General features: G+C 49.1%; 2 protein-coding genes and 2 long non-coding RNA genes across 5 annotated transcripts in view; 1 reads left to right on the forward strand and 3 right to left on the reverse strand.

Moving 5' to 3' along the window:
* LOC142907764 (uncharacterized) overlaps nt 1-241 on the reverse strand; it is a 36,913-nt gene extending 36,672 nt beyond the window's left edge. Inside the window, exon 1 of the mRNA XM_076057526.1 lies at nt 111-241. Coding sequence (XP_075913641.1) covers nt 111-127 — 17 coding nt within the window. The 5' untranslated portion in view covers nt 128-241. The remainder of the gene's footprint in view (nt 1-110) is intronic.
* A 446-nt stretch (nt 242-687) lies between these two features.
* Nucleotides 688-2,874, forward strand: LOC142907766 (uncharacterized). Its single transcript, XR_012931261.1, has 2 exons — nt 688-898; nt 2,197-2,874. It is a non-coding gene; the product is annotated as an uncharacterized LOC142907766 (long non-coding RNA).
* LOC116954821 (uncharacterized) overlaps nt 2,407-14,906 on the reverse strand; it is a 60,666-nt gene continuing 48,166 nt past the window's right edge. Inside the window, exon 11 of the mRNA XM_076057525.1 lies at nt 2,407-4,676. Coding sequence (XP_075913640.1) covers nt 3,714-4,676 — 963 coding nt within the window. The 3' untranslated portion in view covers nt 2,407-3,713. The remainder of the gene's footprint in view (nt 4,677-14,906) is intronic.
* On the reverse strand, nt 6,492-7,472 carry LOC142907765 (uncharacterized). 2 transcript variants are annotated; one of them, XR_012931260.1, is made up of 3 exons: nt 7,181-7,472; nt 6,802-6,865; nt 6,492-6,511 (listed from the first exon to the last, which is right to left on the reverse strand). It is a non-coding gene; the product is annotated as an uncharacterized LOC142907765 (long non-coding RNA). The 2 variants fall into 2 exon arrangements; XR_012931259.1 differs by lacking the exon at nt 6,492-6,511 and adding an exon at nt 6,520-6,557.

The raw sequence follows: 14,906 nt of genomic DNA on the forward strand, positions 1-14,906 counted from the left end.
CCGTGTGAAGACAAATTAAACTTAGGCGAGAGAATTGAAGCAAACGCGATCAGGCGAGGGCAGGAGGCAAGGCCCCGCGTGGCTAGGCCCCGGCGCTGTAAAGTTCCAACCTGGACATCGCTTCCATGCTCGCCGCTACTCAATTGACATCCCTACGAGAGAGAGAGCGAGGCTCTACCTCGGTAAACAACAACCACAACAACAATCACCACCACAACCACACCCGCGATGAGAATTTCTCACCTCGGATTTCAGTGCACGGGCCGGGCAGCAGCTTCCCGTTATCTCGCGACGTCACGCGGCAGCAGGTGACATGACGTCACTTGTGGGGAACGATAACACTCCCCTCCCGAAAAAGAGCGGATCTGTAACGTGAATAAATTATGTTAATGAGCCCCGTCCCATACGTGGAGGGATGGGGCGCGGGTGCTGAACCCCGTCGCAATAAACTCGCGACGGCTGTCACGGATTCATTATGTTAATGCCCAAATAAGGATTGGCACCGGAACAGAAATCGGCAGGGCGGCCGAACGGAGGCGACGTCACGCTCAAGAGAGCGGTGGTCGGGGTTGGGCGACATGACGTCACTAGCGAGGCCCACCGCCCCCCTGGCGTTTGACGCCGATGAGGTCACGCTGAGCGGTGACGTCAGGGAGCGGGGTCAGAGTTCAAGTTTGTTGACAGAAGGGGAGCGGCAGTGACGTGGGTGAGCGCTGCGCTCCCGACCAGCCGAGTTCCATTCCCGCTCGTGGCCAACACCGCCAGTGACGATTTTCTGAACCGGTCCTGAGCCTCCCCTACGTCGACTCAGCCTCAAATAAGTACCCGGTGCGGTGTGTAAACATCGTCACTAGGGAGACAAAGGCGGCCGGGCGTGGTGCCGTCCCACCCTTAATAGGTGCTCGCTAACAGCACTTGCCCCAACATTCTGTCCAGGCTATACGGGGGATCTTTGTCTTTGTGTTAGGTGCTCGCTAACAGCACTTGCCCCAACATTCTGTGCAGGCTATACGGGGGATATTTGTCTTTGTGTTAGGTGCTCGCTAACAGCACTTGCCCCAACATTCTGTCCAGGCTATACGGGGGATCTTTGTCTGTGTTAGATGCTCGCTAACAGCACTTGCCCCAACATTCTGTTCAGGCTATACGGGGGATCTTTGTCTTTGTGTTAGGTGCTCGCTAACAGCACTTGCCCCAACATTATGTCCAGGCTATACGGGGGATCTTTGTCTTCGTGTTAGGTGCTCGCTAACAGCACTTGCCCCTACAGTCTGTCCAGGCTATACGGAGGATCTTTGTCTTTGTGTTAGGTGCTCGCTCACAGCACTTGTCCCTACAGTCTGTCCAGGCTATACGGGGGATCTTTGTCTTTGTGTTAGGTGCTCGCTCACAGCACTTGCCCCTACAGTCTGTGCAGGCTATACGGGGGATCTTTGTGTGTTGGGAGCAAGTTTTGAGTGGCGTGTAGCCGTGGGAGCTGAACGGGCGCCTGCTGTTACTGACAGTCGTTGACTACGGTTGGACAGACGCTGATAGACAGACACAGACAGACAAGACAGGCGGACAGACACAGACAAGAGGAACACAGAGACAGAGAAAGATAGACAGAGGCAGATAGACACAGGCAGATAGACACAGGCAGAGAGAGACACACAGAGGGGAACAGAGACACAGACGGACAGAGGGATGTTGAATCGAACTTAACTCGCTCCATTGAAAGAGATTCCTCAATCTTTGCCCATCCCCGGAAGTCGTTCTAGTTTCTATTTATTTCATTGTGTGTGGTGTGTACGTGTAAGCAATGTGGGATATCGATGTACACAGATATGAACAAGATGAGCAGACGTCTTTCTAACTCTTTGATTCTTTCTTTCGGTAAAGTCAAGCAGGTAAGAAAAATAAATGTAAAAAATAAATCACGACGTTTCAATCGCAACACGAGCGGTCGTCCTCAGGCGAAAACATCCAGACATTGTCGTGGCAGAAGTCACGTGAGCTAGGGCACGTGACAAAGATAAGGTGCCCCCTCCCCGTGGCTCGCCCTGCTCAGCTGAGCATCGTTTTAATGCGGTGGGCTCGTGCAAAATTAATTTCTCTAAGACAAAGGTACTTTGAAAACCCACTGGCTATACTCTTTGAGATGAGCACACAACTTCATCTGTGACTAACGCTGCACTTTCCGTCGTTTTCGTGCAGGGGGCGCTGCAAGCCTACACACTCCCTGCATGAACGATGGAGGCGCAGGGACAGACGTTCGATCTGCAGACGGCGGTCTTCTCGCACGGCCAGCTCTGTGTCGCCTCATCTCAATCCCGCGATCCCACCCAGGTGAAAGTCCGCATCGAACCGAACCCCCGGCAAGGCCATCTACTTAACGACGAGAGAAAATTCACACGAAATGTCGTCTTCAATTAATAAGCTTTTAATGAAGAAATACAATTATCTAATTAAAAACATAATAAAATTCAAAGTTGTTTCATTTTCAAACTTCAAAACGGAGCATCGGAAGCTTGCGTGGAGGCGTCGTTCGTGTGCAATTTTTTTCGTGACTTTCCTGGCCCAAGGCCGTAAATGGTTGTGAGGGGCGCCGCAGGCGGTCAGGCTTGCTTAAACCCTTGGTTGTGAACATCCAGACGTTAATCAGCAACGAACATTTCTTGTCCTAATTCGACAAAATCTATGTGAACACGTAATACAAAATTATAATTAGTGTTGTAGAGATTGTATCTCTTCCACGTGTAACTTTTGAGTGGTATGCCTTGTAATTGATGAATGATCCGAGTGTGCTCCCTATTTCAAAGACATTGAGATGCTCCAGAGGGAGATGCTTCCTGAAAACACGAAAATACCCTTTGACCTGTGTCACAAGGACAATGAGTCTCACCCGAGTTATCTGTACAGGTTACTTCCAAAACACAAACTTTGTCCTAACATCACTTATTCAATGTTTGACCCTTATAGACAAAATGTTACATGCACGCACAGAATCGGACAAGTATTCATTCTAAATTATTGACAGGCATATTAACAACATTTACTTACTGCACTGAAATATACTGCATCAGGTTACATCGTACTAACAAGAAGCTATTTTAAAACATACGCACCGTCTGCTTAACAGTGTATGTACAAGATACTATTGCGCCATTCAAAACGAGTAGGCCATTGCATGCTGGCGTTCGGGTCAAAATTGAGAAAATTCTAAACATTACCTACAAACTCCACAACTGAGATGCCACATCAACCATCGCCCCCTACTGACAGGCTCTTGTCCACATGCAGGCCGGTGCAGGGCCACCACCTTGTGCCACACAGGGGCAGCTGCTACTTGGGGGTGCTCTTCGAGTGTTTGAGAAGAGATACGATACAAAACTCTGAATTGCCAGAGGCGATTAAGCAAGCACCATATAAATGGAATGATTAAAACCTAGTGAATGCTTGGGAGCTTATTGGCTCTCACTCCTGGTTAGAGATCTACCCAACCCACAGGTCCACAAAGACTGGCCACTCTTACCCTGCAGGTTGCACCTAGGAATTGAGTGTTCAACTTAACATTCTCATCATTAAAGGCCTGTGACAAAGGTGCATCTATTGGAGCGACATCGTCTCAAGCTTACACATCTACCAGGTCTCCATTTGACTTTGTATTGTCTCGGAGGAAGTCCACCCACACCTCCACTTCCACAAACTGCTGGGAGTTGCCTCGCTCTGCCTCATTCAGAATTCTCCTCCTGCTTCACGTTGTCTCCATCGATGTGAAAGTCCGATTTTGGAGTTGAATCTTCGTCTTCACATTTTACCATCACTTCTTCGCTCTTCACCATCACTTCTTCATATTTCACCTCGATACCTTTAAAAGTGTCCAAGCTGGGATTTTCTTCCGGTTCTTGTTTCACGAGGGATGGGCTCATTGCGGCACTTTGACTTTCACAAGCTGATTTCAGACTCCACTCCTTGTGGATCTTCTGATGCTTGTGTGTTCTCTGGTGTACATGAAGATTTGATGAAAGTGCAAATGCCTTCCCATACACATTGCACTTGAAGGGTTTCTCTCCTGTGTGTGTTCTCTGGTGTACATTAAGATTTGGTGAAAGTGCAAACGCCTTCCCGCACACACTGCACTTGAAGGGTTTCTCTCCCGTGTGAGTTCTCTGGTGTTTTTGAAGAGCAGATGACTGTGAAAACGCCTTCCCACACACACTGCACTTGAAGGGTTTCTCTCCCGTGTGTGTTCTCTGGTGTGTTACAAGAGGAGATGAATGTGCAAACGCCATCCCACACACACTGCACTTGAAGGGTTTCTCTCCTGTGTGTGTTCTCTGGTGTGTTATAAGAGTAGATAACTGTGCAAACGCCTTCCTACACACATTGCACTTGAAGGGTTTCTCTCCCGTGTGTATTCTCTGGTGTGTTACAAGAGCAGATGAACGTGCAAACGCATTCCCACACACACTGCACTTGAAGGGTTTATCTTCCGTGTGTGTTCTCTGGTGTGTTACAAGAGTAGATGCCTGTGCAAACGCCTTCCCACACACAGTGCACTTGAAGAGTTTCTCTCCCGTGTGTGTCGTCTGGTGTTTTACAAGAGTACATGAAACTGAAAACGCCTTCCCACACACACTGCATTTGAAGGGTTTCTCTCCTGTGTGAGTTCTCTGGTGCAAGGTCAAATTTCCCTTACGATCCGTGCTGTATGAACACCGGTCACAATGATGCCTTTTTGCACCGAGCTGCACCGAGTGCCTTTGCTCCATCAGACCAATTCTGCAGAGGAAGCAACAGAGGAAGCGTCAGCTGCAGACAGAAAACAATTATATCCACACCATCTACACGTCAGTATCGATGCACAGAAGAACGCATATACCCAGTATATTCATGATATAGTGAAAACGTGTCGCAAATTAATCACACGGGCTGTTATGGCACACAATGAGAGGGCAAACGGTCATGAACATGCCTGGAAGCCCTCGTATCTTCAAAATGAATGTTCACCCAAAACTCCGAGCACACAATTTCGTCTGTCTGGCTTCAAAAGGAATATTTATGAAAGCTAAATACAGCTGATATAGCAAAGGGTGTTGAAAATAATACTATTTGTGTTATGCAGAAATGCAAAAATTAATGTTCAATCGCAACTTAGAGGTGTGAAGCCAGGCACAGATGTCCTTGAATGCTGGGATGAACGGTTCCGACTTCAGCTGCACGTGTGCTGTAATAACTTCCTGACTCCATTCTTACAAAGAGTTCCGGAGAAAAACAAAAATAAACTGTTTTGATATAACCTCCGTGCTCAATAGAGTTAATAGACTTTACTGCAAATACAAACTTGACACTGTCACACACTGGCATGGTAAACAGTTGGTGGTGTGTCCAGACGCATGCCTGGCCACCTTAATCCGCTCAGTATTAATGTTTCCTTACTCCACCAAGTAATTAATTGAAGATCAATCAACATCGCCGAGGCTACGTGTCTCTCTCTCCATGTGGTGAGATGTAAACTACCTCTCCAGGCATACAGGAAGTCGTGGGTTCGATCCCGACCCTGACGCCTGCTGTATATTTGGAGGTTGCGTCTCTCTCTCTCTGTGGTCATGTGGATTTCCTTCCGGATCCCCCGGTTGTCCCCACTCAACAGGCAGAGAGTGAATACCGCCACGCGTCCAGAGTGAACACCGCCACGCGTCTAGAGTGAACACCGCCACGCGTCTAGAGTGAACACAGCCACGCGTCCAGAGTGAACACCGCCACGCATCCAGAGTGAACACCGCCACGCGTCCAGAGTGAACACCACCACGCGTCTAGAGTGAACACCGCCACGCATCTAGAGTGAACACCGCCAAGCGTCCAGAGTGAACACCGCCACGCGTCCAGAGTGAACACCGCCACACGTCCAGAGTGAACACTGCCACGCGTCCAGAGTGAACACCACCACGCGTCCAGAGTGAACACCGCCACGCGTCTAGAGTGAACACCGCCACGCGTCTAGAGTGAACACCGCCACGCGTCCAGAGTGAACACCACCACGCGTCTAGAGTGAACACCGCCACGCGTCTAGAGTGAACACCGCCACGCGTCCAGAGTGAACACCGCCACGCGTCTACAGTGAACACCGCCACGCGTCCAGAGTGAACACCGCCACGCGTCTAGAGTGAACACCGCCACGCGTCCTGAGTGAACACCGCCACGCGTCTGGAGTGAACACCGCCACGCGTCCAGAGTGAACACCGCCACGCGTCTAGAGTGAACACCGCCACGCGTCCAGAGTGAACACCGCCACGCGTCCAGAGTGAACACCGCCACGCGTCTAGAGTGAACACCACCATGCGTCTAGAGTGAACACCGCCACGCGTCTAGTGTGAACACCGCCACGTGTCCAGAGTGAACACCACCACGCGTCCAGAGTGAACACCGCAACGCGTCCAGAGTGAACACCGCCACGCGTCCAGAGTGAACACCGCCACGCGTCCAGAGTGAACACCGCCACGCGTCCAGAGTGAACACCGCCACGCGTCTAGAGTGAACACCGCCACGCGTCTAGAGTGAACACCGCCACGCGTCTAGAGTGAACACCGCCAAGCGTCCAGAGTGAACACCTCCACGCGTCTAGAGTGAACACCGCCACGCGTCCAGAGTGAACACCGCCACGCGTCCAGAGTGAACACCGCCACGCGTCCAGAGTGAACACCGCCACGCGTCCAGAGTGAACACCGCCACGCGTCCAGAGTGAACACCGCCACGCGTCCAGAGTGAACACCGCCACGCGTCCAGATTGAACACCGCCACGCTGTTCACGAGCCTCACCTTGTGTTGTGGGCAGATAGCTTCTCAAAAACAAAAGCGGCACAGCAGCTCAAGCAGGCTTGGCCTGGTAAAAAAAAAGAATGAAATAAAAACTGCGTGAATATTTAAAAGTAAAACAATGTTACAAAGTGGCGAGCCGTGTGAAGACAAATTAAACTTAAGCGAGAGAATTGAAGCAAACGCGATCAGGCGAGGGCAGGAGGCAAGGCCCCGCGTGGCTAGGCCTCGCGTGGCTAGGCCCCGCGTTGTAAAGTTCCAACCTGGACATCGATTCCATGCTCGCTGCTACTCAATTGACATCCCTGAGAAAGAGAGCGAGGCTCTACCTCGGTAAACAACAACAACCACCACAACCACAACCGCGATAAGAATTTCTCACCTCGGATTTCAGTGCACGGGCGGAGCAGCAGCTTCCCCGTTATCTCGCGACGTCACGCAGCAGCAGGAGGTGACATGACGTCACTTGTGGGGAACGATAACACTCCCCTCCCACAATGAGCGGCTCCGCACGTGAATAAATTATGTTAATGAGCTTGGCCCATATGTATGTGTACTTACAGTCTTACACCGTGTGTGTGTGTACACACACTACACACTGTGTGTACGTACATGCTGTATGTACACTGTGTGTGTGTACACTGTGTGTGTACACTGTGTTTGTACACTCTGTGTGTACGTACGTACACTGTGTGTGTACGTACACACACTGTGTGTACGTACACACATGCTGTATGTACACTGTGTGTGTGTACACTGTGTGTGTGTACACTGTGTGTGTACACTGTGTGTGTACACTGTGTTTGTACACACTGTGTGTGTGTACACTGTGTGTGTACGTGTACACTGTGTGTGCGTGTGTACACTGTGTGTGTACACACTGTGTGTACGTACATGCTGTATGTACACTGTGTGTGTACGTACACCGTGTGTGTATGTGTGTACACTGTGTGTGTGTACACTGTGTGTGTGTACACTGTGTGTGTGTGGGGGCCAAGCCTCCACGCAGATTGAGGCGAGCCGAGTGGAGGCGCATTCTATTTTGACTTAAAACTTTCGTGACTGCAGGAATTAATATTCTTGGTTCTTTCGGTAAAGTCACGTAAATTAAAAAAAACATGTTACATTAAAGAAAAAAGATAAAATGACAATTTAAATAATAAAAATAAGCACATTTTTAAATTATTTTTTTTTCTATTAATGTGACTTTCATCAGAAAGGGTTTTAATCAGAAAGGGTTTTATTCGCCATGAAAGTTCGCACAGACACGGAATTTACTTTGGAAGGAAGGTGCATACATTCAACATGTAGGAATGTTAAATCTTAAATAAGTGGTATACAAGTCTAACTATACTAAAGGTACAAAGTCTAACCAACACTAAGGGGGCTAAAGTGTAAAATTTTGAATAAATATGGAATATCAAGTAGCTATAAGATGCAATCTAAAAATACAAAAAATACAAATAAGGTAACAGTGTAAATATGGCAAGGTGTCATTTTGAAGATAAAATGTTCAAGTCGGTGTAAGCCCTTGGCCTTGTTGAAGAGGCCAGCAGCGGATGGGAAGAAACTGTTTTTGTGGCGTGAGGTTTCGGTCCCGATGGACCGCAGCCTTCTGCCGGAGGGGAGTAGCTGGAATAGAGAAGTGTCCAGGGTGGGAGGAATCGGCCACAAATCTTCCTCGCTCGCCTCATGCTCCTCGAGGTGCGCAGGTCCTCGACGGTTGGTAGATTGTGTGGTGCCACCGCAGCGGAGCAGCTCGGTCGGCGCTACCCCCTCCACGCGCCCCCCCCCCCCCCCCGACGAACGCACGCCCCACTTAACACTCGCATGGCACCCCCGTAGGGTCTCGAGGAGGGATCACCTGGTACGATGGTTTTCACCCGAGGACCCCACTAGCAGGAACGTTCCACGGTTCCACGGTTTCCCCGGACCAGGAAATTGGCTGAGCCCCCCAGACCGGATTACATGGCGGCCCCCCCCAAAAAGGGGGCGTAGAGCTTTACAGGCCGGCCGCGATGAAGCATTCACAACACGGGGGGATGGCAACTTCAGCCAGCACCCAGCGGCAGGGTAAACAGTGGGGTGGGAGGGGAAAGCCCCCAGGCAGATGAGAGTTGACTTAAGTAGGAGGGAGCGAGGGGATTATCGGTGAGTCACCATTGAGGAACGCAGGCACAGAGACAATGGGAAGGGAGGGGGGGATGACGCGACCCCCCCCACCCCCAACGGCCAGAGCGCTCGAAACGGCCGCAAAGAGGATTCGATTGGATGCTCAGGATGACGTCATGTAACCCAGGGGTTAACGGGCTTTGGGGACATAAGGGGGCACGAGGGAGAATTGGGTCAGAGTCTTTCTGGAGCGACGAGAGTGTGGATGATTCGCTGCAGTCTGCTCTTGTCCCAGGAAGCGGAAGGACTCTACAGTTTTGACTGGGGAGTCGCACAGGGTGATGGGGGTGAGTGGGGCTGTATTCTTCTTGAAGTTCACAACCATCTCAACTGTCTTTGGAGCATTTAGCTCTAAGTTGTTCTGGCTACACCAGGTCACCAGGTTGTTAGCTTCCCACCTATAGTCAGACTCATCCCCACCAGAGATCAGCCCAATGAGGGTGGTGTCGCCCGCAAACTTCAAGAGTTTGACTGACTGATGATTGGAGGTGCAGCTGTTGGTATACAGGGAGAAGAGCAGTGGGGAAAGGACGCAGCCCTGAGGCGTTCCGGTGCTGATGGACCTGGAGTCAGAGACTTGTGTTCCCAGCTTAACGCACTGCTTCCTGTCAGACAGGAAGTCTGTGATTCATTTACAGGTGATGTAGGGCACGTTCAGCTGGAAGAGCTTGTCCTGAAGCAGGGCAGGGATGATGGTGTTGAAGGCAGAGCTGAAGTCCACAAACAGGATCCTGGTGTATGATGCTGGGGAGTCCAGATGCTGTAGGGTGAAGTGGAGGGCCATGTTAACTGCGTCGTCCACAGACCTGTTGGCTCTGTAGGCAAACTGAAGGGGGTTCAGGAGAGGGTCTGTGATGGCTTTGAGGTGTGCCAGGACCAGGCGCTCAAAAGACTTAATTACCACAGAGGTAAGGGCGACCGGTCTATAATCATTTAGTCCTGTTGGCCTTGGCTTTTTGGGCACAGGGATGATGGTAGAGGACTTGAGACAGGCTGGTACATGGCATGTCTCCAGGGAGGTGTTAAAGATGTAGGTGAACACCGGAGACAGCTGGTCAGCGCAGTGCCTGAGGGTGGCTGGAGAGACAGCTGCTTTGCATGGGTTCTGCCTCTTGAAAAGTCTATTAACTTCTCCCTCCTGAAAGGAGAGAGTCGTCTCTGTAGTAGGGGTGGGGGATGGGGCCTCTTGGGTGGGAAGGGGTAGTTCAGGACAGTCCAATTGTCTTTCAAATCTGCAGTCGAACTCGTTCAGGTCGTTGGCCAGGGGGGAGTCGTTAGTGGTGTGGGGGGCTCTGGGCTTGTAGTTGGTGATCTGCCTGAGCCCTCTCCAGACAGAAGCAGAGTCGTTAGCAGAGAACTGGTGTTTTAGTCTCTCTGAGTACAGCCGTTTAGCCTCTCTCACCGCCTTGCTAACCTGTTCTTCGACTCCTTGAATCTGTCTCTATCTCCAACCCTAAACGCTTCCTCCTTCTCCAACCTCAACCTTCTGAGCTTTGCTGAGAACCAGGGCTTATTGTTGTTAAAGTTCACCCTGGTACGTGTTGGGATACAGCAGTCCTCACAAAAGCTGGTGTACGACGTCACAGCCTCTGTGAGTTCATCCAGACTATTGGTAGCAGTCGTGAACATATCCCAGTCAGTACAGTCTAAGCACGCCCGTAAATCCTCCACAGCCTCACTGGTCCACTGTTTAGATGTCCTCACAGCAGGTTTACAGAGCTTTAGTTTCTGCCTGTATGCAGGAATCAGGTGGACCATGGCATGGTCAGAGTGTCCTAGTGCTGCTCGGGGGACGGCGTGGTAGGCTCTTCTCACTGTAGTGTAGCGGTGATCCAGAGTATTCCCTTCTCTGGTAGGGCATTTAATGAATTGTATGTATTTGGGGAGTTCGTGGCCGAGATTACCTTTGTTAAAGTCGCCAAGTACAATAACCAGCGAATATCTGGATCTGCTCGCTCCACACTCAGAATCTGGTCGGCGAGCATGCATTGGGCCTCTTTAACCTGAGGACCCGGCGGCAAGTAAACTCCGACCAAAATGAGCGACGCGAACTCGCGAGGCGAGTAGAAAGGTTTACAGTTTAAAAAAAATGATTCAAGGAGCGGAGAACAATGTTGCAGAATCACTGTGGTATCTACACACCAGCCACTGTTAATGTAAAAACAAATACCACCGCCTTTCGTCTTGCCGGAAAGTGCTATGTCACGATCCAATCTTACAAGATGGAATCCTGCCAGTTGTAGCGAAGTGTCCGGAATCAAATCACACAGCCATGTCTCCGTGAAGCACAAAACAGAAGATGAAAGTCTTTGTTTTTCACCATCAGTAGCTGAAGTTCGTCCATTTTGTTGCACAGTGAACGTACATTGGAGAGGAAAGAGTTCGGAAGCACTGTTCGGGTCCCGCTTCTGCGTAGCCGTACTAGAGCCCCCGACCGTTTACCCCTTGGGCGGCGTTTCGCTGCTTGAGCAAAGCCTAGCGCGGCTTTCATTAGAATTCCCACTAATTTTGCCGCTGGACGCAGAAAGTTAGGAAATAAATCCACAGGAGTTGTTTCCCTGATGTTTAAAAGTTCGTCTTTTGTTAGGGAACTCTGAAAATCTTGGCAAAACGCAGAAAAAATTGACAAAACAAGACAAAACAGGGCGCACCGACCGGCTGAGGCTACCATCATCGGCACCATCTTCTCACCAGCACGGGTGTGATGAACAGCAGGCCCCTCTCACCAGCACGGGTGTGCTGAACAGCAGGCCTCTCTCACCAACACAGGTGTGCTGAACAGCAGGCCCCTCTCACCAGCACGGGTGTCCTGAACAGCAGGCCCCTCTCACCAGCACGGGTGTGCTGAACAGCAGGCCCCTCTCACCAGCATGGGTGTGCTGAACAGCAGGCCTCTCTCACCAGCACGGGCACACCAACCGGCCGAGGCTGCAATCATCGGCGCCAACCGAAAGAACCAAGAATATGGTAGTACATTCTCTATTTATTGCAGAGGTTCATGGTTCAAATCCGACAGACACACTTGGCTACCCCAGTAACATTCACCACAATATGCAGTCTGCTTCACGGCAGATGTAAAACATAGCGCTGTGTCATTCACAACGCACAGGTCATTGCATGTTGGTGTCACGGTCAAAATTGTGGCAATTCCAAACATTATCCAGAAACTACACAACAGAGATGGCGCGTCAATGATCGCCCCCTACCGACAGACTCATGTCCACGTGCAGGCCGGTGCAGGGCCACCTTGTGCCACACAGGGGCAGCTGCCACTTAGGGAATGGGTCCTTCGATTGTTTGAGATGAGATTCGATACGAAACACCGAGTTGCCGAGGCAGTTAGGCAAGCGACTTATGAGTGCAAATATGATGTTGGTAACGTAGTGAATGCTTGGGAGCTTCATTGTCTCTCGCTCCCGCTGACAGATGTACCCAGCCCACAGCTCCACAGATACCAGCTGCTCCTCTTGTGCAGGTTCGGCTACGTACGGTGCGAAAGAAGATCCAGATAACTCTTTGTTTTTTCGGTAAAGTCACGTATAAAAAAATAATAAAATAACAATAGCGTACGACGTTTCGGTTGCAACACAAGCAGCCATCATCAGGTACAGAAGAGCTAAATTTACGAGAGAGAGGAAACACATAACCCCAGATGTATATACAGACACCCAAGTAGGGGGGAACTAACACAGATACAACAGGGTACAACAGAGAGAGAAGCATACCAAACAATCAGGGTTTAGCAAAATTTGGAAACCATATAAAGCAACACAGACGGTCGGTCAAAACACAATTAACGCATAGTCTGGTTGATTACGCTATTTCAAAGATTGTTAAATTGCAAGTTAAGTATGAAATTTAAAATACAGACCGTGTGTGTGCACGCGGTCTGTATTTTAAATTTCATACTTAACTTGCAATGTAACAATCTTTGAAATAGCGTAATCAACCAGACTATGTGTTGTGTTTTGACCGACCGTCTGTGTTGCTTTATATGGTTTCCAAATTTTGCTAAACCCTGATTGTTTGGTATGCTTCTCTCTCTGTTGTACCCTGTTGTATCTGTTAGTTCCCCCCTACTTGGGTGTCTGTATATACATCTGGGGTTATGTGTTTCCTCTCTCTCGTAAATTTAGCTCTTCTGTACCTGATGATGGCTGCTTGTGTTGCAACCGAAACGTCGTACGCTATTGTTATTTTATTATTTTTTATTTATACGTGACTTTACCGAAAAAAACAGAGTAATTCTTGCAGTCACGAAAGCTTCGTATCAAGTCTCAAGTTCCAGATACACACAGACTCACACAGAGACCCACAGATTAGCATGGTTGGCTACGTACGGTGCGAAATATGTTCAACGTACAGAGACTCGGAGCAAGTTTGAGTCACGTGCAGTCGTGGGCCGTGAAAGTTGAACGGGTGCATGTTGCTACTGACAGTAGTTGAATACGGTTGAAAAGACGCTGATAGAGACACACACAGAGACTGACAAGAGGTGGACAGACACAGACAAGAGGAACACAGAAAGATAGAGAGATGACAGAGACACAGTCAGCGAGAGACACAGAGGGGAACAGAGACACAGACGGACAGAGATGTTAAATCGAACAAACTGAACTCGCTCCATTGAAAGACATTCCTCAATCTTTGCCCATCCCCGGAATGAAGTCGTTCTAGTTTCTATTTCATTGTGTGTGGTGTGTACGTGTATGCAATGCGGGACTTCGGTGTACACAGATATGAACAAGCTCAGCAGACGTCTTTCATTTATCGGTCTCTCCGCAAAACAAAGGAATTTTTACGCAAAATATAAATCCCATGGCCTTCTGCGAGTCCATAATTACGGCAACATTTATTCAGTGCAAGCCAACTATGAACCGGTTTTGGTGTACAATTTATGATTAAAAACACGTGCACAACTTCCAGTCGTTTTCATGCAGGGGGCGCTGCAAACCTACACACCCCCTGCATGAACGATGGAGGCGCAGAGACAGACGTTCGATCTGCAGACGGCGGTCTTCTCGCACGGCCAGCTCTGTGTCGCCTCATCTCGATCCCGCGATCCCAACCAGGTGAAAGTCCGCATCGAACCGAACACCCAGCAAGGCCATCTACTTAATGACGAGAGAAAATTCACACTAAATATCGTCTTCAATGAATAAGCTTTTAATGAAGAAATACAATTATCTAATTAAAAACATGATAAAATTCAAAGTTGTTTCATTTCCAAACTTCAAAACGGAGCATCGGAAGCTTGCGTGGAGGCATCGTTCGTGTGCAATTTTTTTCGTGACTTTCCTGGCCCAAGGCCGTAAATGGTTGTGAGGGGCGCCGCAGGTGGTCAGGCTTGCTTCAACCCTTGGTTGTGAACATCCAGACGTTAATCAGCAAGGAACATTTCTAGTCCTAGTTCGACGAAATCTACCTCAACACGTAATACAAAATTATAATTCGCGTTGTAGAGAATGTATCTCCTCTACGTGTAACTTTTGAGTGGTATGCCTCGTCACTGATGAATGATCCGAGTGTACTCCCTATTTCAAAGACAATGAGTTGCTCCAGAGGGAGATGCTTCCTGAAAACACAAAAATACCCTTTGCCCTGTATCACAAGAACAATGAGTCTCACCCGAGTTATCTGTACAGATTCCTTCCAAAACACACACTTTGTCCTAACATTACTTTTTTAATGTTTGACCGTTATAGACAAAATGTAACATGTATGCACACAATCAGACAAGTATTCATTATAAATTATTGAGTCATTTTAACAAAATTGTATTACTGCACTGAAATATGCTGTATCAGGTTACATCGTATTAACAAGAAGATATTTTTAAAAATACGCACCATCTGCTTAACAGTGTATGTACAACATACTATTGCGCCAATCAAAACGAGAAGGCCATTGCATGCTGGCGTCTGGGTCAAAATTGA

The sequence above is a fragment of the Petromyzon marinus genome, chromosome 83 (assembly GCF_048934315.1).
Source record: "Petromyzon marinus isolate PM22_M1 ecotype Great Lakes invasive population chromosome 83, UKy_Petmar_22M1.pri1.0, whole genome shotgun sequence".
Taxonomy (NCBI): domain Eukaryota; kingdom Metazoa; phylum Chordata; class Hyperoartia; order Petromyzontiformes; family Petromyzontidae; genus Petromyzon; species Petromyzon marinus.